Source organism: Mangifera indica, chromosome 6, assembly GCF_011075055.1.
Source record: "Mangifera indica cultivar Alphonso chromosome 6, CATAS_Mindica_2.1, whole genome shotgun sequence".
In the NCBI taxonomy this organism is placed as follows: domain Eukaryota; kingdom Viridiplantae; phylum Streptophyta; class Magnoliopsida; order Sapindales; family Anacardiaceae; genus Mangifera; species Mangifera indica.
Genome location: NC_058142.1, coordinates 12,183,680 through 12,210,710, shown reverse-complemented (window position 1 = coordinate 12,210,710; position 27,031 = coordinate 12,183,680). Strand labels below are relative to the sequence as shown.

General features: G+C 34.1%; 1 protein-coding gene across 5 annotated transcripts; it reads left to right on the top strand.

The window, feature by feature from the left end:
- Positions 1-3,138: 3,138 nt before the first annotated feature.
- Positions 3,139-27,016, top strand: LOC123218557 (187-kDa microtubule-associated protein AIR9). 5 transcript variants are annotated; one of them, XM_044640040.1, is made up of 39 exons: positions 3,139-3,430; positions 3,592-3,617; positions 4,123-4,967; positions 6,218-6,289; positions 7,267-7,332; positions 7,528-7,599; positions 7,689-7,754; positions 7,928-7,990; positions 8,093-8,158; positions 9,346-9,445; positions 9,749-9,850; positions 10,617-10,849; positions 10,941-11,055; positions 11,730-11,850; positions 11,966-12,141; positions 12,456-12,591; positions 13,040-13,140; positions 13,242-13,289; positions 14,019-14,203; positions 14,312-14,429; positions 15,710-15,837; positions 15,991-16,159; positions 16,653-16,771; positions 16,996-17,164; positions 17,378-17,462; positions 17,567-17,640; positions 17,726-17,845; positions 18,972-19,167; positions 19,261-19,382; positions 19,849-20,056; positions 20,921-21,003; positions 22,776-22,914; positions 23,699-23,877; positions 24,529-24,684; positions 24,824-24,955; positions 25,550-25,608; positions 26,269-26,301; positions 26,392-26,523; positions 26,599-27,016. In XM_044640040.1, exons 2-39 carry the CDS (start codon positions 3,611-3,613, stop codon positions 26,773-26,775), a joined length of 5,172 nt encoding a protein of 1,723 aa, XP_044495975.1. In that variant the 5' UTR covers positions 3,139-3,430; positions 3,592-3,610; the 3' UTR covers positions 26,776-27,016. The 5 variants fall into 5 exon arrangements, with proteins under 5 accessions (XP_044495975.1, XP_044495979.1, XP_044495978.1 ...); XM_044640043.1 differs by having other exon boundaries at positions 3,140-3,430; positions 3,592-3,657; XM_044640044.1 differs by lacking the exon at positions 3,592-3,617.
- The last annotated feature ends 15 nt before the right edge of the window (positions 27,017-27,031 follow it).

Sequence of the window (27,031 nt, the reverse complement as noted above, 5' to 3'; positions counted from 1 at the left end):
AAAATCTTATTTTCACACTTTGAATATAATAAATCATTTATAAATATGTAAAATTTAGATTTAAGTGTAATTTTATGCATATAACTAAAGGTGGCAGTGAGACATGTCAGGTTGGGTCGGATAGCTCTAACGCGACCCATTATGCTTGTAAGCCATATTGGGCTAAGGCCCATGTTGTAACAGGTCAAGTCACAAGCCTATGAGAGCTTGTGACATAACCCACCATATAGGGGTCGTGTCATATTAGGCCCTTACTAGGCTAGCCTACAAGCTTATGCCGAGTTGGCTCGATTTTTTAATATTAGATTAATTTTTTTTATAAATTTTACTAATTTATAATTACTTTCAAATTAATACAACCAAGAACAGTAGTTGATAAATGGTTGGCCAACCCTCCAAATTACATTTTGTATCTATTTTCAAATAATGTAAAATCATTTGTATATTTTTATTACTTATATTCATATTCTAATTAAAGTAAACTCTTCATTTTATTAGTGATATCGCGTAGAGACTTCTTTCTCTAACTACATTTGCTTAGCTTACTCAATGCTTGATTTGGGACAACTGTCACTCATACGCATTACCAACATAAGCATTGAGAAACTCGCTCGTGTACCTATCCGACAATGTCATTTCTCACTTTTGTTTTATCTATTATTCCACCTTTTGATTAAGGTTTAACAACTTAATTTCTATTTGTCAGCTGGACACTGATTTACGCAATTGGCAAGTTGATTGACTTTGATTAGCATAACTAGAAAGTTCTTGGCACAACTAAATTGTTTTTGCTAGGCATGATTGGAAGGTTGAGAAGCACGACTGGAAGGTATGTGTTTGGCACAACTGGACCATGGAAAAACATGGCGGGCAAGTTAAATGAGCATAGTTGGATTTCGATTAGCACGGTTGGCAAGTTGATGGTGCATGATTGGAAGGTTGGAAAACATGGTTGGAATGAATGTCTTTAACACGACCGACAAAGTGAGAAACATGACTGGAATAAAAGTAATTAGCATGACCAACAAAGTGAAAAGCACGGTTGGATGAAAGTAATTAGCACGACTAGCAAAGTGAGGAGCATGACTAGAAAGTTGCTCTTGACACGACTGGAAGTATAATCTAAGTTTGGTTGTTCTCTTAGGCTTCGATTATTGAAAGCCTTGGCTAGGTGTTTTGCTAATGTGTATTTTTTTGTATAGCTTTGGTGTAACTTATAGAAACCGAACATATGCTCTTTTTTTTTATTGTCTTGCCTAGTTCTTGCTCTCATTATTTATTGATTTAAACAAATCAATAGATTTAAAGAGGAAGAGGCTAACATGATCTTAATATTGTGTTTTCTTAATTGTCTAGCCTGTGATCTAGGGAATGTCTTAGGGGCAGCTTTGTGTTTTTTTTTTTTTTTCAGTTGTTTTGTTGGTGTTTTGGTGTAGACTACCGGGCTTAAATTGTTTTTACCCTTTTTGGGTCATTTTTGCTCTTATACATACTTAATTAGCCCAAAAAAAAAACTTAATTTATATTTTATTTTTACAATTTTGTTAATTATTTTTTCCTTTAAAATAATTTGATAATAAAAAAACTTAAAATACAGGTTTTCAAATGATTAAAACGAATTTACTTTTGTAAATTCAAATGAGAAGGAATGAATGCAATATAAATACTGTAAAAGAGATCTTATAAGAATAAGTAAAAGTAAAATCAGACATCTCCTTCTCATACTTTATTACAAAAATACTTTGGTTTGATAAATCCAAATAAAGTAGCAGATAAAACAAAAATCGGATGTGTCGCATTGAACGATTTGAAATGTCACTTTTGACTTTTGCTTAATTTGTCACTTTATTTGAATTTTTTAAACTAGAACATCTTTGTAATAATGTATGATCATTAGATGTTTGATTTCATTCTTACTTGTTTCTACAAGATCTCTTATACAGTGTTTATATGAACCTATTTTTTCTCATTTGAGCTTACAAAAATGAATTCATCTCAATTATTTAAATACATTTTTCGTTTAAAATATATAAATTTTTTTCATTATCAAAGTATTATAAGGGAACAAAATAATTGAAAAAAATACAAAATTGTTAAACAAATGAAAATTATGTTGTTAGACAAAATAAAATTTGATTAAGATTTGAGAGAATTTGAAATATAAATTGAATGAAGAAAATGTAGAGATAGATTAAATAAAGGAAATGTAGGGAGATTTATGTTTTGGATTTGGCTTGGAACTGTGGAGAGAGAGTTTATATGGAAAAATATAAAAACATTAAAAAAAGAGATTTTGCCAATAATCATTGGTCTGACCAAAAGTTTTTGTGGGTGCAAAAGCCGTCTTTTACCCACAGAAGATTAATTTCTCTTTAAATTTTTTTATTTTTTAATAACCTATTACTATCGTGGGCCATGTTGGGGATCTTAGCCTGTGACATGATTCAAATAGTATATGAGCTTAACACGATCCACTACAACGAGGGTCTGGACTAGTCGCCCATGTCTAAGCATAACTTTTTATATTTTGAGCTCAAATTTAAAACTTAATAAATCTGAAGAGTTCCACCTATTTCGCTTAGCTTAATTTAGTTTGACTACAACTTTGGATATTATATATCAACTGCAACACAAATAGGGGTGGTTATAAATCCAACCGAACTCAAATATTTTTTAATTTGAGTTTAGTTTAAATAAAAAATAGTTTGATTTGAATTTAATTTAAATTTATTAGATAAAACTAAGAACAACTTAAATTTGATTGAAATAAAAATTGATTCAATTGGGTTTAATTTATTTAAAAAATGCACTAATTTATGTGACTCAAGCTTAAATTGAATTTAAATTAAATAAATTTGAGTTGAACTGAATTAACAAATCGGGATTTTCAAAACCGACTCCGTCTGGTTCAATTCCAACCATGCATCGGTTTACATCATGTCCGTTGTTCTAACCCTTTTCATGATGGTAGGTTGTTCTTTCAACCCTTACAACATGGCCAAGTTTATCGGACGAGTAGTGCCGAGTTAACTCACAAAGATATTTAAACATAAAAATGAATAAACATCAAATCAAATCAAATAGCTATACGCTCCAATCTTTTAAGTTTCTGCCATTTCAAAATTTTGCGCACTACAATAATAATATTCAATTTACTTTAATCCAAAATCTCTTCAGTTTCACCATTCGTCCATCCAAAGCACTTTTTCATTTAGAACCAAACAACCTCTACAGCTCTACTTTTTCAACCTTTTCTTCCTCCTCTCTCTCTCTCTCTCTTTCTCTTTCACTCGCTCACTTCTTCTCACTAAGTTTCTATTTTGTATTTGCTTTTTGTGTTGCCAAAAAGCCAAAACCCTATAGAAAACTGTTGCCGTTTTTCACTTTCACTTTCAGTTAATTCACTTCTTCAATACTTATATACGGCGAGGTAGATCTAACTGTTTCACACCTCTTCCTTTCAAGTTCTTTCCGCCTTCTTTCTATTTCGGCTTGCATTGTTTGTTTTCTTTTCACTGTTTTGGTTTCTTTGTTCTTCGGATCGAAGACATGCGCTTTTATTTTAGCTGAAGAACCTGCATTTTGTGCTAGATCGGAGTTCGGTGCAAGAATGCCTGGTGCTGTTTTTGCCGCTTGCTGAATCTTGCTCTTATAGTTGTGAGAAACTATTTTTCTATTTTTTTAATTTTTTGTGTGTGTTTGTTTGGTAGTTAGTGTAGTTTAAGCTGCATTGCTGAGTGGTTGGGAAAAGCGAAAATTTTGTATTGTGGTTTATCGCTTTATTATTTTATTTGTTGGGGGCGAAAACGACACCTGAACTTAAACCGAAGCGTGTATACTCGTGAAAATTATACCAATGTAATTATGCAATTTTGTTTTATTTTTCTTTGTTGCCGTCGGCAACTAAATTTGAAGCGTTTCCTTCTGTTTTCGTTGCTTGAAAAATTGAAAAAAAAAGTGAAAATTTTTATTTTTATTTTTATAGTTGGAAGTCTGGTTTCCGAGTTTCATTTTTGTAGGTTCTTTTCTTGATTTTTGGTGTCTTCATTGAATAATAACTTGCAATGTGTGAACAAAGTTGTAATTCTGTTTGTTAATTATTTTTACTTTGTGGTTGGGTAGTGCATTCTGGTCTCAAAATGGAGGATCCATTAGTGCAATCAGGCAAAGATCCTTTGAGAAAGCCCCCAAGTGAAGAAAAGCAGTCATCTGTAAGTTCAGTTGAGAGTGTGAAAAGGGTTAAAAAAGTTGGGAAGCCTAGTGTTTCAGTCACATCAAGAGTCTCAGCACTGACTAGTGCTAGTAGTAGAAAGAAAGCAGACCTCAAAAGTGGATCTGAGCCAAGTCCCGGGCTGACCAAACCAACTGTAAGTGCTTGTTTGAAAACTTCGAATGCAGTTCCGGTGGTTAGGCGAAACAGCACTGGTGGCTTGCCTCAGAAGTCATTGACCTCTACAGCAAAGCCAGCAAGTGTCGGTTCAACTGTCGGGAAAAAGACCACTTCTTTACCTCCGGAATCTGTTCGGCGGTCTCTCCCTGAACTTAGAAGAAGTTCATTGCCTTCAGTTGTTACAAAGCCCACAAGTAGGCGAGCTAGTATTTTTGAGGCTAGGAAGTCAGTTCCAGTTTCACCAGTGAGCAAATCAACAGAGTCTGATGCTAAGCAAGACACTGTCAAGAAGGCTTCAGTTAGGCCAGCATTGTCAGTTTCCTCTTCTTCAAGAAGGGTTTCTTCTGTGTCAGTGGACAGTAGCAGCAGCAGTGTGAGTAGGAAGACAATTTCAAGGGTCTCTTCTCCATCAGCTCATTCGCCTTCAGTTTCTAGTGGATTGAGAACTGGGTCCTTGTCATCATCTTTGGATAGGAGTTCAAATTTATCTAGACGGAGAAGAGCTGGAACACCAGAAAGCAGAGATTCTCGGTTCATTGTTCTTCCACAGGTGGAGATCAAAGCTGGAGATGATGTGGTAAGAGCTAAGTTAGCAATCCCTTAAAATTTTATATAGTGCAATACAGTAGCATCTGGAGATCAATTTGGATTTAGCTCTTCTTGAAATTAAGTAATAAAGTTTTCGGTAACTGCTTGTGAAACATACTTGTATAAGTTAATATCTATTTTTCAGATAATTTGGTTAACCTCATAATGTTTTTGATTCTAAATGGCTTTTGTATGAAATTTTCAACATTGATGAAAAACCAAACCATTGCCTTCAAACATCTGCACAAATGAACCAGATATGCTAATAGAACTTTGTTAAATGTTGGAGATTAAAAATCTTATCGTTTATTGCATGTGCTATTTCTTGTTGTTTTTTGGTGGGTCTTTCTACCCAAAGTCTCCTAAATTCAACATTCATTAAGTCTTAAGTGATCTTAGGGAACTCCTTGTAATGGGGCTTTTAATTTAATACAGAAAAATACAAGTTTGCAAGAATAACTGAATGTTCCCTGCTTTCCTTAGCTTTACAAAAGCTTTTCCTGAAAGGGTGCTGTTACTTGGAAGGTTTTTTTGTATTGCCTTGCAATTGAAGCAGCCCTACTACTGTCTCTCATTTCCTGAAGACGAGAGAGTTCAAATTGATGTTCTTTATGTGCACGTTGTTTGTGTTTAACTATGATGTAACTTTAATAATCATGAGACAATATATTGTCTTGTCATCAGATTGCTTTAGAGTGGATCAGTAGGGCATCATGCAAAAATGTTTGAAGTTGTTGAAAACAGATGTAGATGAGAGCCTGCATAAGTTTTTGCATAAATCTCAAGGAGCATAAGAATGAAGGATGGCTGTGGTATCAAAATATTAGATAATTGCCTGAGTTTTTTTTTTTTTTTTAATATCAAGGAGCATAAGAGCTGGCGATGGCCATGGTATCTAGAATTTTTTTTTCCCATATTAAATTGAAATTTTAACAATATGTTGATTGGAATGTACTGTTGTCATTGTAAGTGTGATTTCTGTTTCAATATTGTACGAGCACCTTCATTTTATTTTGTTTTCTTTGTTATAAACTGGTAACGAATGATGGTAGGGTGTTCTTGGAATTTATGGCTACACTGTTTCCCTCTCCAGTGTTAATTTATGATAGTAGGTTTTATATTTACCTCTTTTATATATATATATGTTTGCTTATTGTTTTGAAAGTAAATTTCATGTAATATTATATTTTCCTTTGCTGTGCTTGCTGTTCTAACTATTACTGTTTCTTATCATGTCAGAGATTGGATCTTAGAGGCCATAGAGTTCGCAGTCTTTCTGCGAGCGGGTTGAACTTGCAACCAAATCTAGAGGTTAAACATCAAATTCTGGGTCCACTAATGCTTAATATGTTAAATTATGAAAGCTGTTTTTTTCGATTCATTTGTTAGATGCCCTACTATCATTGTTGCTGTAACATCTTGTGGAAGAATTTTATCCTTTAGGTTTTTATCAGTTCTTTTAATTTTGTAGGGTGCAGTTGATGCTACACCTATAGTTGAAGGCAATAGGGATTTATATGCTTAGCTGCTACCCTAGGTTACTTAGTTTTTCAACGGTTGGTATGTCTTAGTGGTGGGTAATTGTTTGACCACTCAAACGGGATATTAAATTTGAGTTGCTAAACTTGATATGTCTTAGTGGTGGGTAATGGTTTGATCACTCCAGTCAGTATTAAATAAGAGTTGCTTTGTTAAATTAGCTTTTGTCATGGATAAGGATCCACTGGTTTAATTTGATAAATTTCTTATTTTTTTTTTTTTTTTGTAAAACTGGGTTAAATAGTATAAAGATTTGGGAAAGAATGTGTAAAAGCAACTGGTGTCTTTAATAGTTATCTGTAAATTTCAATTAAGAAAATTCTTATCCTGCAAGAGCTATATCAATTTTTAGTTTTCTTGCTAAAGAGAACTGGTGAACTTTTTATGAAGAAAAAAGAGAATGAAAGTGGAGCCTTAATGAGAAAAGTTAATCTAGTTAATTTCAGCTATCTTATTTTCTTGCCTTATGGATTCATTTTGGTGTTTCACTTCAGTTTATTCATTCTGAGCATATATTTTCATTAAAGTTTGCTGGAGATGTTAAGGTAATGGATTCTCTAAGAGGATGGTTGGTCCTGGCAAAGATCAACATATGTGAAAACATATCTATTGCCTTTTACTTTAATAGCAATGCTACAGAAACCTGATGATTCAGCATGTCCAGATTGTCTTTATTGTCATGTTTACCTTAAATTATATCTTGATAACTGTTGCCATAGTTCCTTTCCCTAATACTACTCTTCTGCCAGTTTGTTTATCTCAGAGATAATCTCTTATCAACATTGGAAGGCATTGAGATACTGAAGCGGGTCAAGGTTTGTTGTTCCTCTATGTTTTTATCATCTTTGTAGGCCTTTTCTTGTAAACTTTTCTTTGCAAAAAAGAAGTTAAACATTCTATTAACTGAAATTACTTTTTATTGCTGAAGATAAACAGTTGACATCTTCTTTGTGCTAGCAGAGTTGTCAATAAATGCCTTTTAACTGTCTGATTACATTTTTTCTTTTCAGGTCCTTGATTTGAGTTTCAATGACTTTAAAGGGCCAGGATTTGAACCTCTTGAGAATTGCAAAGCCCTACAGGTTTGTGTATTCATTTTTCATTTTAACATCTCTAAGAGAATGTTAAATTGATCCTTGAAAAAGTTACTGAATGTTTATTTTTGTTTCAGCAACTTTATCTTGCTGGAAATCAAATTACATCACTTGGAAGCCTTCCACAGCTCCCTAACTTGGAGGTATGCCTTGAATATAGTTGTCAGCTGTGCTGTCAGTTATCACAGTTCATGTTTGGCTTGATCTTTTTATTTCTTCAAGAGACAGATTTGTCTTGGTATTTAAGCTTGCATTTATAGTAATTATTACTCATTCATTTTTTACTTAATACACTGTGCATCTTTCTTCTTTCTAGTTTCTCTCTGTTGCTCAGAATAAGTTAAAGTCTCTTTCCATGGCAAGTCAGCCTCGGCTGCAGGTTTGTTCTTGGTTTTAATTGTATGTCACTTTCTGCTTCACCCCTTCATAATTAATTGAACTTAGGTGTTTTACTTTTGTTCTTCTTCTTTACCTTTTTCAGGTGTTGGCTGCTAGCAAAAACAAAATATCAACTCTAAAGGGTTTTCCGTATCTACCAGTCCTTGAGGTTAATATTGTGACTATTTATCGCTATAAATTAAATAAGTGTTTAATTGAAAGATTAAATAATTCTCAGAAAAGAAAATTGTTATTTTCAGGAAGATGTGTTAGGAAACATGATGTGTGCAACATGTTTATGTCAATAATTTCCAGTGCAAATTCATTTAAATTTGTTTGGGTTCAAAGTTGCTAGGATCCCGAGTGCGGGGTATAGGACTTTGATCCCACATTGAAAAATATGAACAACTAATGTGAGGTTTATATAGCTTTGGGCTCTCCCATCTCAATAGCTAGTTTTTGAGGTGTGATTCTCCTAAGGTTTATATCATTTGATATCAAAATCATCACCACGTCTTTCAGTTACAATTGTGTGGCACGAATGGTGACACCAACATTGTAGTGTTTACCTGGGACTGACAAAGAGCTAGCGTATAGTTAGCTCACGTGGGCATTGGGGTTAGTGCAAAGTATGAGATTTGGATCCAACATTATAAAATATGGGCAACTAGTGTGGGGTTTATATAGCCTTAGACTCTCCCATCTCAATAGCTAGTTTATGAGTTGTGGTTTTCTTAAGGTTCATATCAAAAGTGTAATATTTTTTTGTTTTGTAGCTTTGGATTAGAATGATAAGTTCAATATACATGTATGAATATATGTTTCCATTAGCAGTTTAAATTGCAATGTTTATGAGAAATGGCAGAAGTCAATTTTGCAGGTCACTAGTTTTTAAAAGGTATATGTTAAAAAATGCTAGATGATCTAATTCGCCTGTGATCATATTAACATGATTGCATCTCATCATTCAAATTACTGGGTCAAGTGAATAATTTGTTCTAAAATCTAATGTTTTGCTTTTAATTATGACAGCAAACCGAAATTGTTTTGAATTATGGTTTGTGGGGCAGTACCATGGTGGTGATGTGTACATAGACTACTAAATATCTGGTCTAGATGTATGATATATTGAACTTGAAAAAACAGACCAATAAATTGTTTGCTCTTAGATATAGTTTTCCACCTTTTTAGGGTTTTTGAATTTCATTTTGGATTAATTTATATGCCTCTTTTTGGTTCTTCACCTATTGCAGAGGAAATACTATAAGTCCATGGTTTTAGAAGTGATTACATTATCTGCATATTTAACATCAATCCAATTATTACATAGTTGTACTTTTTAATGCTGTGCTGCAGCATTTACGAGTGGAGGAGAATCCTATACTTAAGATGTCTCACATAGAAGCAGCATCTATTTTGCTTGTTGGTCCCACTTTGAAGAAGTTCAATGATAGAGGTACATTGTTACATTGTTATGTTTAAGTTTGGTAAGTGGACTATGTTTTTCTTCTGTAATATGATTGAAAAATTAATCTCATTTCTTGCATATCAATGTTTATACAGTTTATCATAAAACCCTCTGTTTCGCCCATCTTACATTTTTTATTTTACTTATAAAATTTCAAGCTTACGTATGGGAATGAATTTTAATCATTGTATTGATATCCTTGATCATGCATATCTTCAATGTTTTGCTTTGTTGTTATTGTATTAATTTGTACTTTTTTTTATCTGTAATATAATGTGGGAAATCTGATAGATCTATCACGAGAGGAGCTATCAATTGCAAAGCGGTATCCTGCACATACGGCTTTGTGCATTCGAGATGGTTGGGAGTTTTGTCGTCCAGAGCATGCACCAGGTATTTATTTTGGAAAATGCCCTTCTGGCTAATGCCTACCTTTGCAAGTTGTGATAAATAATTTCAAATTGATGGTGTGTGTTGATCCTTGTCTTGTTCCTGAGAGGAGTCATTTCATCAATCTGGTTTTGAATCAATAAAATTGACAGATAGTAAGTGTAAATTCATACTTGCTTTGGAGATGTTTGTGTGTCCTCAGCATGTGACTTAATGGTTATCCTGACAATCTGAGCAATCATTATATTAACTACTTTATAGAGTCTTTTCAATAGTCTGTAAATACTGTCTTTGGTACTTGTGTTGTGAATTTTGTGGCAACTCTAGTAATCATTATTAGTCTCTAACTAGAGAAAAAATCCATATTTTCTTTAAAATTTTAAGAAAATGCTTATTTTGATGTCTTTTACAAATATAACATGGTTTATATGTGCAAAAAATGATTTATTTTTGCTAACTTTACAATTTATGTGGATATCTAAATAGTAGAGATGAAAGATAGTATTGGCTACATGACCTGCTTTGTTGAATATGCTCTGGACTTCCAGTTTTATAAGATTCCATGTTTTAGCTGGAGTAATTGTCTTTTAGCTATTTCTTATTTAATCTAGAGTGTTTCTCTTTTAGATTTTGAAAGGATCTTTCATTCTTTTATGTGCTTGTAACTTGGGTCTTCATTGCTCCTTATGCCAGGGTAATTATGTATGACAGTGGTAACTTTTCATCTATGCCAGTTTAATATTTTACATGATTGGTTTTTCATGTGCAGACTCAACTTTTCGCTTTCTATTTGAGCAATGGAGGGATCATTTGCCTCCTGGGTTTTTGGTCAAGGAGGCTTTTATTGAAAAACCTTCAGAAGAAGATGCTTGTCGCTGTCACTTTGTCTTTGTTCAAGATAGCACTCTGAGCATTGATCCACAACTAGTCTTGAAATATCAATGGTTTTTGGGAGAGAGACCACTTTCAAATTTTGTTCCTATTCCTGATGCTACTGGTGAGGTAAATGATTCTTCCTATATCAATCGTGTCTGAACTTTGTACAGGCATACATCCATGTTCTGTCATGCTATTGACACCATGCAATGGTCAGGTTTATTGGCCAAAACGTGAAGACATTGGCAAATTTTTGAAAGTAGAGTGTATGCCCATACTGGAAGAAACTGAGTATCCTCCTATATATGCCTTATCTTCTCCAATTTCACGAGGTATGTGTTACATGTTTTTTGGAGAAATAAATTATTAGTGTTTTTATGTTGCATGCACTGTCGAAAAATAATTGTGGAATCTGTATTCTTGCTTGAAGTTGAAGAGGAAGATCTCTAGAGAATCAAATAGTAACTCTTGATCTATTTTATATTTATCCAGTTAACCAAATAAAATCTGCTCTATGATGCTACTCAGGAAGAGTAACTTTCTTATGAGAGGCGTTAATTAATTTTTTAAGACTCAAAGGTGCTAAAACTGAAGAAGATTGAAAATTTTGTTAACTTTTATAGAAATCACTGGATGTTCTAAGATTTTCTTCAATTTTACCTATATTTATGGGGACTTGTTGTGTATAAACACATTTGGTTTCCCCGCAAATGGTTGGAATAAGGCTCAGTCAGGTTGAGTTGCTTTCTTTTTCCATACCATTTTAGTTGTATAGATGTACACTACTTATTCTCTTATATCATATATTATGAGCTTCTTTCTGACTGTTTATATTAAAAAAATCAAGAAAGGTTTATTATTAAACAAGTCATAATGTTGATTTTTGGTATACTATAATTTCAGCTAGTGTGAACCTGAAGTTGCCCATTTGCATTAATTAAATTGTATATTGTTTTTTCAAAGCTTGAAGCATCTGTCTTTTAACCTTACTTTTTCTCATGCACAGGAAGTGGAATCCCAAAGGTTGTGAACCTTGAAGTACAAGGGGAACTAGTAGAAGGGAATGCTATAAAAGGTGTAGCTGAGGTTGCATGGTGTGGTGGGACTCCAGGAAAAGGTGTCTCTAGGTACGATTGTTTAATTACTTTCAGACTGTGTATGCAAGTGCTTGTGCTCTTCCAAACCCATTAATAGAAAATGAAAATGAATAGAAACTGTGTAACTGATGTTTATATTTTTCAGTTGGTTAAGGAGAAGGTGGAACAGCAGTCCAGTTGTCATTGCTGGTGCAGAAGAGGAGGAGTATCGGTTGACTTTAGATGATGTTGATTCAAGTTTGGTTTTTATGTACACACCAGTCACTGAAGAAGGTGCCAAAGGGGAACCGCAATATAAGTATACAGATTTTGTGAAGGCAGGTGTGTGGGGCATGATGCTTTCATATAACTTTGTTCTTCAAATTTCATTTTTCCTTTTTGTTTTCTTATCAAAGTTTATGCAGTTCATTTTTAGATGCACTCATGTACGTATTATTATTTGTGGTTTATAATTTGGGATATATTATTGTAAGTGTGCACATATTGATTATTTGAATGTTATCTTTTGGATGTCATTCACTCCTTTAGCAATTCCCTTCTATTTTATTTAAAAAATAATTTTGCTCTTTCTTTTTTCTTTTTCAAACCAAGTATTGTCACAAGGAGCAAGACTTAACTTTCTTTACTGGTGGCAGCTCCTCCTTCAGTCTGTAATGTCCGTATCACTGGAGACACTGTTGAAGGATGTATTATCAAAGGAGTTGGGGAATACTTTGGTGGAAGAGAGGGTCCTAGCAAGTTTGAGTGGTTACGTGAGAATAAGGACTCTGGGTTAGTCTACTTTCCCTTGTCATGTTCCAATATAATATAATAAAATAAGAGGAGGCATTTTTTTTTCTCCTGCTGTGGCTTTCTCAAAATAGGTTGGGGTTTAGTAATTTTCTTTGGGAGATCATAATCATTTGCAACTTTTGTTTCCTTTTCATCTGTCTTCCTATCTTTTTGAGTTGCTTTTCTGCTGAATGGTTACACTTGTTTTGAATTATATTCCGTTCTGCGAGGGACTAAAAATAATATCATTGGATAAGAAAATAATGCAATTGTAGTGTACTTATTGTGTAGAAGCTGAATAACATAGTTTTGGTGGATTCTTTTAAGAAAACTTCAATCTGTTTTTTTCTGTGATAAAAATCAATCCCTAAAGGTTTGCTACTTTTATTTCTCTTTAAACAAAATTGTCTCTAATTATTATTAGTACTATTATTTTGGTTTTGTGTAGAGAATATGTAGTGGTATCAACTGGTACAGCTGAGTATACTTTAGCCAAAGAAGATGTTGGGAGACAATTGGCTTTTGTCTATATACCTATTAATTTTGAGGGTATGTTCATCTCCATTTTATTTGTGGAATATGTTAAAAATTTGCCAAGATATACTTAGTTATTGATTATCTGATAACATAAAAATGTGCTTGTTTTGCAGGGCAGGAAGGGGAATCTGTTTCAACAGTATCACAGACGGTGAAGCAAGGTACATTTATTAATGCTTGTATATAATGCTTTTGTTCTTGTTATGATCCTCTAAAGGCTGTTTACAAAATAATAATAATAATAATGTTGTATGACTTTAGTGGGCATTTTTCTTACCATTTCTTGACTTGATACTCGGCTTCATTTTCTTAGTTTTTCCTGTGCATGTGAGCAACTCCTTTATTCAAGGCAGTTTTCTCCTTCTTTGTGATGCACACATGTGATCTATTGAATTGAAGTGCAGTTGTATGTGTACATGATGTTGTTTGCAAGTGGTTAGGATGCTCTATATTTATTAAATTTTACTTTTATTATTTTGAACTTTTTTGGTAAGGTGTATTTTCAGTTGCTTGAGTCATCTAATTTGGTTCACGGTTGTTCAAAGAGGGTTTTTAATGCAAAGTTTGTCATTGCCCTGGCTGAGGTCAAAATGAAAGGAAAACAAAAGAAAAACTTGGTTTGAAACATGCATTTTTCATGTAAATACTACTGCATTGGTTTAGTCATTTCGTGAAAAGTGCACCCATATTATTTGGTTTTATTTCAGTAGTGCCTGATAAATTATTCTGGCTCAGTATCATTACTTTTACTTCTGTTCTTCCTGATATCTTGGATCTTTTCTTGAATAATGAATTTCTGCTTGAACCGCTGGTATTGTTGGTTTTCATTCTGCATAACATTATTATTTTCCTGTAATTTTTTACGCTTTTTATCTTTGCTCAATTTCCAGCCCCTCCAAAAGTTACAAATGTTAAGATAGTTGGTGATCTAAGGGAGAATAGTAAGATTACTGTAAATGGTATTGTCACTGGAGGAACTGAAGGTTCAAGCAGAGTGCAGTGGTTCAAGACAAGTTCTTCAATATTGAATGGTGAGAATGGTCTTGAAGCATTGAGCACATCCAAGATTGCCAAGGTAACTAGGGTTTTAAATTTCTACCTGTGATCCTTCTTATATACAATGTTTATCTTTCTTCTCGTATGTTTATATCAAAACCTTAGTTTAGATTTCACATGTCTTTAGGCATTCCGCATACCTCTGGGAGCTGTTGGCTATTACATTGTTGCAAAATATACTCCTATGACTCCTGATGGTGAATCTGGTGAACCGGCTTATGTTATATCAGAAGGGGCAGTTGAGAGTAAGTGACACTTTGTCTTTTTCCTTCTTAAGGAGTGTTGATATTAAATTGAGAAGTAAGGAATTGATTTATGAGGTGTTGTAATGAGTTGATGTTTGTATAATCATGTAAAAAAACTTTGTTCCTGTTTATTTATCTTGTTAATGGAATTTTAAATAATAAAGTGATAAATTGAAAATGTAGGGTTTTGTATGTTTAGTTTGTGTTCCCCATTTCAGTCAAAATAGCATTTAATAATATTTTAGATTTTCTCTTCTATCCCCATTCTTCTTTTGTTTCTCTTTGACCCTTTTTTCTTCTCTTAAAAACTTAGAAATCCTTGAAGCCTTGAAGCCATAGCCTTATGCATTATACAAAAGAAAAAAACCTTAATCGCTTAATACAGAATTAGGGCCTTAAATTTCTCTGTTGAAATTCTAACAACTTGATGACTTCTCAAGTTCATGACAGAACATATGTCATGTAACAGCTTAGCGTTTAGGTCCTACAGAATTCAAACAACACTAGTTTTTTCCAGGATTTTTCAAGTATTTCTTTTTTCCTAATTCCAAATCAACTTATATTTTGCATGCTTGATGTAGCTTTTTCTTTAAGGAACGAAAATATTAAGTGATATTAGTAGTAAACACTTCTGATACGATTAGATATCTCTTATATTTACGTAGAAGAATGAGTTTTTTAGAGAAGGAAGAAGAAAGAAGAAAGAGAATATTGAACTAGTGGAGCATCTATAATTAAATACTATATTGAAAAGTTTGCTATGTTCTCCTCATGATAATCAAATTTGCCTTTTTAAATTGGAAAACCATTAATCCATGATATAAACCGTTGATAATACTTTTAATCTAAAGGTTCAAAATTAATGTAAAAAGGGAGCCTGCATTTTAAAGTTTTAATTTATGCTCTGGTTAAATACTTGGAATGTGAATGTCTAATTATCACCTGTGTTAATTGTTGTTCTTTTTAATTGTTGCAACAATGTGAACATATTTCTTCTGTATGTGGAACCAAATAATGAGTAAGCAACAATTTCTTTCTTTCTGACTTTGTTAACTCCACAGCTCTGTGCATGGTTAGCTGGAAACAGAAAAGCCTTTCGATTTTCGTTCATAGTTTATCATAGAGATTAGTAATGAATTTGTTAAACAGACAATTGTTGGACATGGATGGATCTTCTCTTGCTATTTTTAGCTGCTCTCTCTATCCTTGCTTTTCCACAGTAAATGTGAGTCTTTTCAGGGCACTGCAGTTCAATAATTCATATTTCTTAATTCTTGCAGCTCTCCCACCAAGCTTAAATTTCTTATCTATTACTGGTAATTATGCTGAAGGCGGAATACTGACAGCATCATATGGCTACATAGGTGGCCATGAAGGCAAAAGTATATACAACTGGTACCTGCATGAGGTATGCTGTTTGATCTACTCATTGCCTGTTAATGTCTTTTGCATGGTTCCCTTTTATACACTTTAAAGATATCTACCACTTCGAAATGCTCAGCATCAGTATATAATGATCTTATGCTTATATTATCTTGCTTCTTTTTTGGAGAATCTGCAGGTTGAAACAGACACTGGTACTTTGATACCTGAGGTTTCTGGACTTCTTCAGTATCGTATAGTTAAAGATGCAATTGGTAAATTCATTTCCTTCCAATGCACTCCAGTGCGTGATGATGGAATTGTAGGAGAGCCAAGAACTTGCATGGGGCAGGAACGTGTTCGTCCTGGTAATTTTTTTACTATATTCTTGGAATATGTTTGCAAATGATGAACAAATTCAAACCAGTTACCTGTTGTTTTAAAAAAAGGATGCATTGAGGAAATTTCTTGCAATAACTTTCAAAAGATGTGAAATGTTATAATTGAAATCTATAATGTTCTGTTAGTAGCTAAGCAATAATTGCATTCCTAGCTACATAATTGCTATCATATTATATGAAAATAACCAATTAATAAATAATTGTGCAATAATATTTCAGTGAAGTTATCTCTAAACTCAGTCAAAATATTTCATTTCTAAGTACTCACCGGCTTTTTTTTTTTTTTTTGCTTTCCCAGTGGTTCTGGAATTTCTAGACTGTGCCATCTGAAATTATAGTTTACATAATAGTACTTTTATTTTGTTTGTTTTTCATGTATGTGTGCTGTGCTAGTTATTTATCTATTTTTTGAAATATCACTGGAATCTGCTTTTTACGCTTAATGTTGCTTGGTGATTAGGGAGCCCAAGATTGCTCTCTCTACAAATAGTTGGAATGGCAGTTGAAGGGACTATAGTGAGCGTGGACAAAAAATATTGGGGTGGTCAAGAGGGTGATTCAGTTTTTCGCTGGTTTCGGGTACTTTTTTTATGGACTCATGACCATGATTGGATTGACTTTTAATTTGTACTTGACATCATTTAGTGCATTACTGGAATTTCATTGCTTTTTATTTTTGACATTATGAATTGTTATAAAACAATATATTTTTCAGAATTCAAAAAAAAAAACCGTTTTTTTTTTTGGTCAAAATAGTTGGATGTTACCACAATCTGAAATTAATCAAGAGGTTATCAATGCAGACTTCTTTAGATGGTACACAATCTGAAATTAGGGGTGTCACTACCACATCATACATGCTCTCAGTGGAGGATATCGGCTTCTTTGTTTCTGTTTCATGTGAACCTGTCAGAAGTGACTGGGCTCGGGGTCCTATTGTTCTTTCTGAACAAATCGGACCTATTGTACCTGGTAAAGAGCTAATTTCTAATTATCTTGTCGGGATTTTCATTTTTTCTCTTTTCGTTGATTAAGAAACTGCAGACTTCAGTATTTTTCTTTTTTGGTAGAAATGATAGTATTGAGAAATACACACACACACACACACCTTCAGAAGCCTGAGTGATGTACAATAGATTTTATAGTAATTTTATGCAATTTTTTTCTTTTTTGTGTAAATTGCAGGCCCTCCAACTTGCCAGTCATTGGAGTTTCTTGGGTCAATGATTGAAGGACAACGGTTAAGCTTTGTTGCTTCTTATAGTGGAGGGTTAGATTTTTTATGAATAACTTTTATGTTTATTGAGAGTTGTAAAATTTTGACATTCTTGTTTAACTGTTGCTTGTGACATTAATATATCTTTTGTGGTTCAGGGAAAGAGGAAATTGCTTCTATGAGTGGTTTAGAGTAAAAAGTAATGTTGTCAAGGAGAGAGTAACTACTGAGGGTGAGTTTTCCAGTTATTAGATCTTATTTGCTTGCTTATCCATTTGCAATGTGATGATGAAACTTTAAAAACCTTCTCTTGGCAGAGTTCCTGGATTTGACTTTTGATGATGTGGGGAAAAGGATTGAACTTATTTACTCTCCTGTGCGGAAAGATGGAATCAAAGGAAGTCCTAGAACCATTGTTTCTGATGCAATTCTGCCTGGTGAGTTGTAGCTTAGTACTAGAAAATTAGCATATACTTGCCGTTGACAAAATTACCCACTGTGATTTGCAATTTTTCCTTTTTTTTTTATAATATGATTGAGTCTGTTTGAACACAACAGTGTTTTGTTCTTTCCAAGTTGAAATTGAATTTAAGGTGACACCCTTGCATAGTTAAAAACATTTAGATGCTGTAAGATGTGCTTGGAGATTGGAAAGGTTGATTCAATATTCACAAACTCTATTAATATTTCTAGGTATTTTATTGAATTGGAATGCAACTTTGAAGGGTAGGCATTAGCGGCCTTTTTAATTTGTTGTAGTTAATTGAGATTTCATGGTTGCTGAATCCAAAAAATTCTCATTAGATGCTTGTGGAACCTAATGCATGTTTTTCGGGTAACTCGTAAAATTTTGGTCTGGTAAATTCCATCTGGTAGACTGTTAGGTACCTTTGTCTACTGTTCACTCATCCTAAACTTCATAACTCCATCTTCAAAGAATCCCACACAGGGCACCTGCACTTAATTAATCCTCAACCAAGGCAATATCACAGTCACAATGAATAAGGGTTAACAAAACAATGAGGTTTGTATTGATTCCTGAAATATTCAGAGTCTAACCGTGATCAAGGAAACAATGCAGAACAATTCATTGCTTGGCATTAGAGAGATCAACACTCTCCTTCCCACACTTAATTCTTCTTAACATTCTTCATTCTTCCCTAGCTTTTATTCCTCTGCATAACTGCCCACCCACTCAGAACAAGCCATGTTTCTCTCCAATTTCCTGTGGTTCTGTCCTCCTTTTTGTGCAAATGCTACCTGTGCTATCCATTTTTTTGGCCCTGCATTCGTGTTTCCTTCTTGCGAGTAATGAATACAGGCTAACATAGTTCTTTTTGCCTTGGTACCACTTGAGCAATTACATGACATCAACTTAAATGCTGAATCCTTTGACGTTCCTCAGTAGCTTCATGTGAATGGAAGATCATTGATTTGGTTTTTTTTCATACTCTTGCAAAATTAATGTATGTTGTCCTTCATATTTTAATGGGTTATGTTTGCATTCTATAGCACTTAAACTTACATCCTGGTGGTGTATTCCATGTCTGTGTTTCACAACAGCGGATCCAGTAGGATTGGGCCTTGTTATTCCTGATTGCTGTGAGGACAAGGAGGTGGTTCCTCATAAGAAGTATTTTGGTGGACAGGAAGGTGTTGGAGAATATATATGGTACAGATTGAAGAATAAGCTTCATGAATCTGACTTGATGGATATATCTGAAGCTTTGACTGATGTTCTTATATGCGGGAAAACAATGTAAGTTTTAATGTGATTTGATGCATTCCAGAGTCTCAGCATTTTATGTTTCCATCAGTAGACTATGAATTCTTCAATGTCTGATTGTGACAGAACACATACTCCATCGCTTGAAGATGTTGGGGCTTATTTGGCCTTGTACTGGTTGCCCACTCGTGAAGATGGTAGATGTGGAAAGCCGTTAATTGCAATATCTGATTCTCCAGTTATCCCAGGTACAGTTTATTATTTTTTACTAGTTAAAAATGTCTTTTGTTCTATGTGGCTTACATGTGTACCTACTCATTTCGAAGTAAAAGTTCAATTTTATGAGAGAAATGTACTAAAAAAATAAGGAGAAAAGTGCACCTGGATGTGAGGGTGGGGAGATCTAAGGAGCCTTACTCCTTATAATGCAACGCTGAAACACTAAATAAGACTTGCCTACAACTCATACCCCTTTACGGTATGGTTACCTGATGTAGACCTTGTTTCATGGTTTCTGTTTAGGACATTTATAGATTTGGTGTTTTCATGAGCTTCACTGACATTATACATTCTGCTTTAATTGATCAAATCTACGGCACTGCATTATTTGAGCTCCGAGGAGTGGTCTGTCCAATGACCCTATCATACTAAGAGTTTTCAAATGTTTAGTTTGTTCAATATTCTTTAACTCATTGAAGGAATAAAATATTGCAGCACTTCCAATAGTTTCCAGTGTTCGAGTGAAGAAGCTATCTTCGGGTTTATATGCTGGGGAAGGTGAATATTTTGGTGGATATGAGGGGTCAAGCCTCTTTAGTTGGTACAGAGAAAGTAATGAAGGAACTATTTGTCTTATTAATGGAGCTAGCTCTACAACTTATGAAGTCACAGATTCAGATTATAATTGTCGTTTATTGTTTGGGTAATATTTCGTTCTTACACTCTTGCTGTCACAATATATAGCCTAAGCTAGACGGGTTGTTTACGAAATTATACTTATGTTATAATTATCACATGAAGAGGCGACAATATTTTACCTGTTCTGCTTTCTATTACACAGTGCATGACAAAAATAATAACAAATTAAGCTAGTGACCGGTACAACATTGGTGATGCTGGAAGAGATGCGTAAAGATGTGGTAAAATTGTTTATATAGCAGAACTTAAAGTATTTCCTTTCAGATTCCCATAGGAATTTAAGAATACCGCCCCATCAACCATATAACAAATGGAATTTCTGATTCTGAGTTAGGTAGTTCTCAAGTCAATTGGAATAATATACACATATACACTTCCAAACATGGGTATGAGGTTCCCATTCTTATCAAACAAACATGGCCCAAAGCTAGAGTAACTTGAAACTGTACTTAATATTCTTCAGTTGTTCCCAAGCTTGCTATTGTTCTACTGAAAATGTCGGTGATAGCATTAACAATATTTCTTGAATAGCCCTTTCAGTTCAGACATTTCTCTCATTTTTTACTATAATTGTGTGAAATTTATTTTCCATTTACTTTGATGAATATGTTCAAGGGGCATTTACTTTGTTTTTCCAACATATGAATGTTCACTACCTTAAGTGGCTACCAGACAATTCCATATAGTTATTAAATATTGGTTGAACTTACTTATCTTTGGAAGCTAACTTGAAAAGTTTTCTTAGGCTTCTAATGAACTTTTTTTCCCCATACTGTGGGTTATGGACTTCTGAATTTCCACTCTTCAGAGTTTTAATTTTAGCATGAGAGTTTTGGTGAAGGTGTATTCTTTCTAATAAATATGTTAGAATGTTTAGGTACACACCAGTTCGTTCAGATTCAGTTGTGGGAGAACTCAAATTGTCTGAGCCCACTGATATCATTCTCCCTGGTAAGTAATCCACTTGGAAGAAAGCAAAGCATTAAAAATATGGTTTTTGTTGTTTCTACTACAATATTTGCTTTTGTCAGGTTGGATTTTCATTTGATAAGAAACATAACTTTTGATGAGAATGAAGAAGATACAGTAACATTGTACATGCCTGACTTGTATTCTTAGAGTTACCTTATTTATTAAGAATAATTCATGTGGCTATTTTGACCAATTTCTTGCTTTTGTTTGTCTACTGAAAATTTACAGGACTTCACATTTATGGCTATATTTATAATTGGTTAGAATTTTATTGACATCTCTCAACTAGCTTCAAAATTGAAAACATTCTCTTCCATTTTCGAAATATCGAAATATCTCTCACCTTTCTTGCTGTCAAAGATCTCCAGTAAATTCCCTAATGGCAGGAACGTTTCCAGATGATTGTTATCAATGTTAGGGGAGGTCCAAGGCATTTTTGATCAAGTTAACTATTAAATCTAATGGAATGTGGTTAAAGGAGAGAGGTTGAAGATATTCTGAAAAGGAAAGGGGGTTTCTCTGATCTTAACATAATGTTGAGAGAGGTTCAAGGAAATTTGCACTTATTGTAGAATAGGAATGGATTCAAAACAAGTTTGTTCGAGCTCGAAATAAGCCCAAAACGACCCTGTTGGATACTAACCTGAACTCAAAACTGAACTAGAACATGTTAGAGAATACGAATACAAACACGAGCCTGAACCTGAACCCGAACCCGAACCCGAACCCGAACACAAACAGAGGAGGCGCTTGACTCGTGAGCCAGGCTTAACTCGCCCTCTTTGAGTTAACGGTTAAACGACTCTCCTTTTAAGCATATTTTAGCGTAAAATATAAAATACGAGGGTTTAGACTAAGGAACCCTAAAATATGCATTGTCATCTTCATATCTCCCGTTCTCCTACTGTGCTGCTTTTGCTTTTGTTTTTGACTTTTCAGTGCTATTGTTTGCATGTTCTTCTGCACAACTCCGCCTCTTGCTTCTGTTTTCGACTTTGTAGCGACGTTCGCTGCATTTCTCCTGTTCTCTTGCTATTACTTCGCCTCCTCTGGCTTTTGCCTTTGACTCTTCAGCGCTGTTGCAACTCCATTGCTTCTGTTTTTGACTCCGGTTTCAGTGCTTGCTCCCATGAAAGCCTTTGGCACTCTAACATTTCTCCCACCTCCAAGCTGAGCATGTTCATTTGGAGTAGAGCCAAACACGTTCGCCTTTGACTCTGTAGATGCATTGTTCTGAGTATGTCTGAGCCGATCATGAGTGGCCATTTCCTCAAGCTTGCCAAGCCCGAGCCGAAGCTTGGCCTCGCCTTCTATAAAACAAGCTGAAAACGAGCCAAGCCATGTTTGGGGTTGGTTTGGCTCAAATGCAGCCCGACTGTAGAATGAAAGAGTTTTGGTGAAGAAGTTAAGATGCATCAACATATGGTTGCTTGGTTACTTTTATCACAAATCCATCTATCCCTACACTACTCCCCCCTTTTCTTTCCTCCTGTCTCCCCCTTTTATGAGGAATAATCTAGTGAAGATCCTTTATTTAACATAAGAAGATTGACAGAAAGTTACTCTAGTAGACTCTGTTGTAATTAGCTTGCTGGATTCTATTAATTGCTTGATGATATTCAGTATTTATAGCTTACAGTTTGCATTAAAGCTTGAAGTATTAATTTGAATTGGATATGCAGTATTTATAGCTTGATGTGTGCATTAAAGCTTGAAGTATTAATTTAATTGGATATTGGGCTGCCCTCCAGAGATTCCAAAAGTGGAGATGCTTGCTCTCACTGGAAAGGCAATGGAAGGTGATGTACTCACTGCTGTTGAAGTTATCCCGAAGAGTGAAGTTCAGCAATATGTGTGGGGCAAGTATAAGAAAGATGTCCAATATCAGTGGTATGACATTGCATCCTTTGAACTGCTAGCATCACCTCAATGCTACAATAATTTTCTTTAAATTTTATATATATTTTTTTTCATTAAGGGAGTTAATTTTAGAATGGATGAGCCATCAAGTGTCAAGTTATAAATGCTGTTAGAAGCTAGTCTTTTTCTTTTTTTCTCTGCCACTTTTTTCCTGTTTTGGTGATATCTCTGATCCAAGATTCACAGTGGGAAAATTTGTTTTGATAATGCTGCTTTCTGTAGGATTTATCCTCAATTGCAATTCAGATGTTACTGTGCCTTTTTACCGGTCATATGTAAAATAAATATATGGAAAATGACAATATCTTGTGTGATACTCAACTTTTTTGGTATCTATGAGCTTTAGTTTGAAGATAAATCTTTGCATGTAGAGATCATACAGCCAATCTGTCTGCACAGCTTGTACCAAAGTTCTTTATTTATTTATTTATTTTAACAGTTCTTTACTCCTGTCTTTAAGGGTGATCAGATGGCTTAGTGGATACTTTATCCACTTTTGTATTTCTCTTCTTCTATAACTTAAATTTTCTGTTTCCTATAAAAAATATAATCAATATGCAGGAGAACTAGCGGCCATATCCAGTTATCATCCCAGGTCTTTTTTAATTAAATATTTTAATCTTTGTTTTGTGACTCATAATCTGGGGAAATTGTAAATTTGTATACCTTTTTTGATATTTATACAATTAATGCAATGTTGTCTTTTAGAAAATTTTGCCTCTGTTCCTAATTTGTGGTGCAAAGAACAATGCAGGTTCTGTTCATCAGAAGGGGATGATAAGTCTTTTGAACCTTTACCTACACAGCGTTCCTGTTCTTACAAAGTTCGGGTGGAGGATATTGGTCGTTGCCTTAAATGTGAATGCATTGTGACTGATGTTTTTGGAAGGTCAAGTGACCTAGCATATGCTGAGACTGCTCCTGTAGTGCCAGGTTATTTGCATTTCAAGTTCAATCACTTGGGTCAATATCTTTCCTTTGATTATTGACATGGTTTACCGCAAATTTACCTTTGTTATATGGAATGAAATGCTTTAGGTTATATTTTAAAAGAGTTACTCTTCTTACAGTGTTAAAATGGATGTTTCTACATGAGGTGCACAAATTAGCTGAATTTGCATGAATAATATAAAAAATGTGTTTAATTGAAGTAATTGCCTTGTATCCTTCTTTTACGTTATTGTCGAGTGGTTATTGTCAAACCCATGCAAAAAGGTGAGCTTTTGCCAAGTGGTTAGTGTCCCTCACAGTATTTTTTTCCTTTCATGTTAATGTTTTTGTAAATGACAAATTACCTTAGTTTAAGGGTCTTCTGTTTTAGTAGATGAAGATTTTTTTTTTTTCTTCTTTTTTCAGGTATAGTTAAGTTTTTTTTTTTTTTTTTCCTGTAATCCTCTTAGTGTGCTTCGTGGATTGTAAATCATAATTTGGTAGATGAAAAATTATAGTTCTTTACATCATGTTGTTTCAACTTTGTTCTTTTCTAGAATGAGTATGTGCTTAATAAAATTGTTATTTCTTTTGCTATGAAAACAATCTTTTTTCTCATTAAATGTTCTCTGATTAAGAAATATTTGGCTTCAGGAATTCCTAGAATAGACAAACTGGAGATTGAGGGGAGGGGTTTCCACACCAACTTGTATGCTGTTCGTGGAATTTATAGTGGTGGAAAGGAAGGAAAAAGTAGAATTCAGTGGCTCAGAGCAATGGTTGGAAGTCCTGATCTTATCTCCATACAAGGTATAGTCTAAATTGTAATTTTTTTATTGACTGTTGTGTTTCACAAATTGTTTTTGTACATTTGTCTTATATGATACTTTGAAGGTGTTTTTCAGTGTTTTAAATCATTGATTGCAAAAAGTTAATTTTGATATTGTAGGAGAGACCGGGAGGATGTATGAAGCTTATGCTGATGATGTGGGGTACAGGCTGGTGGCCATCTATACTCCTGTAAGAGAGGATGGAGTTGAGGGGCAACCTGTCTCAGCATCCACAGACCCAATTGCAGTTGGTAATTTGAAATACCATGTCCTGTGAATTATTACCAATTCAAAATCTGTATGATATCCTTGAAATAGTGTCGAAATTGTTTGCTTCTTCAGTAGTATTGTTCAGCTATCTTTCAGTAATGGGACAATTTCTGAAGTTATGTCTTCTGATGTGGTTGATGGAACCGACATAAGTTTGTGTGATATAACCTGACTCCCTCGTAAAGAGTATAGATGTTATCCATAATGTTATTTCTTAAAGTTATTATTTTAATTAGGTTGAATTTTTAATTCTTCTTCAATCATATAAGGTAATAATAAGCCCCAAGTTAAACGGAATATCCTAAAAATGGGATGAGTCTTCCCTTACTGTTAAGTTACTGAATGAGTGGAAATCAAGGAACAGTTCACATACGTTAGGTAATTGCTAAATTGAGAGAAGATAACTAGAATGATGAGACCTGTGGAAGCTTGTTGAGGCGGAATCAGTTTGAGACAGACTGTAGAGTAAGCTTAAACAATCGGGGTTATAATCCATCAAAGCTAACATTGTGCCATCCCTATGGTTAACATGATATGTGATTTATGCTCTGTATGACCTTGTCCTTTTCTTGCAGAGCCTGATGTACTTAAAGAAGTGAAGCAAAAGCTTGATCTTGGAGCTGTGAAATTTGAGGTCTGATTCTATTTCAAGTTTTATGTTGTCTTTATGGTTTAATTTTCTGATTTGTCAGCATTAATTTCTGTAGTCCTTTACTCCCAAACTCGGCTCAGGCTCTATAATATAATTATATTTTTTTAGACAAGCACACACAGGTACTAGATATAAAAACATCAATGTTTTATTCTAACCCATAGGCTAAGGGCATTTCTCAGTAAGGGTTTGTGTTATTTAGTTCTTCTAGAAGAAATTAAGGAAAAATAATCTGTTACAAATTAGAAAAGAGGGAATGCATCCTGAATTGTGACCTAGAGAAAAAAAATTCTGTAAAAAGTTGTTATAATCAAGTGTACACCAAGTATACAGAATTCCTGAATTCATTGTATGTTAATCTTTTGCAAATTTGTAGGTTGTAATAAAGTTCTTTGAAAATTCAACTAGTCACAAGAAACAAAATTGAACTGCAAGATTGTGTTAGACAGTGCTACTCCATGTTTCCTCCATTAAGTTCAGAATGCCAATTTGCAGATGAAATAGAAATATCCATAAATTAAGGAGCCTCTTGGTGTTTTCTGTTTATCAAGTTTAGATATAAATCAACTTACCGCATGATTGCTCTATCATATATGATTATTATTTCCCTTCTAAGACTCATTGCTTGATCTTTGGAAACAGGTATTATGTGACAAGGACTGGACTCCTAAAAAGGTCTTTGCTTATTCTCTCGAGATTTTGTAATCTACAAATTATTGTTGAAACAATAGTAAATATTATACTTGGCACTTTGTAATTTTGCAGGTTCCTGGAGAGGGTAGTCTCGAAAGAAGAATTCTAGAAATTAATAGAAAAAGAGTGAAGGTTGTAAAACCAGGTTCCAAGACTTCGTTTCCAACTACTGAAATCCGTGGAAGTTATGCTCCTCCATTCCATGTAGGTTTCTTTATAAATTCTAGATGGTTTTAGCGACCTAGGGGAGGCCTTACAGTCATGATTGTGATGTGACAGGTGGAGCTATTCCGAAATGACCAACGTCGACTCAGGATTGTTGTGGATAGCGAAAATGAAGTGGATCTGATGGTTCACTCCAGGCATCTTCGAGATGTTATTGTACTGACTATCCGAGGCCTTGCTCAGCGGTTTAATAGTACATCCCTCAATTCTCTGCTAAAAATAGAAACATAATTTATCTTAAGAGAAGTGAATACATACCAAACATATATGTTGTGCTTCAGGTTTTCAGGCATGCTGATTATTTTCTCCCATTTTAGTTTTGGCTTCTAAATGCTAGTTTTCTTCCCATGATTGTGTATTATTTTTTCCCAGGTAAGAAATGTTTGTGTTGTGCAGTCAGAATGTTTGGGTTTATTCTCAATGTGTACATTATTACATAAAATGATAATATTCAACTTGTTTTAACTCACAATGATACCATTCTTGA

Bases quoted from the DNA above. Each gene is read 5' to 3' on its own strand.
- LOC123218557 (XM_044640040.1), top strand. The intron at 11,056-11,729 runs GTATGTGTTACA...TCTCATGCACAG, and splicing joins ATCTTCTCCAATTTCACGAG to GAAGTGGAATCCCAAAGGTT. The intron at 22,915-23,698 runs GTATGACATTGC...AGAACAATGCAG, and splicing joins AAAGATGTCCAATATCAGTG to GTTCTGTTCATCAGAAGGGG.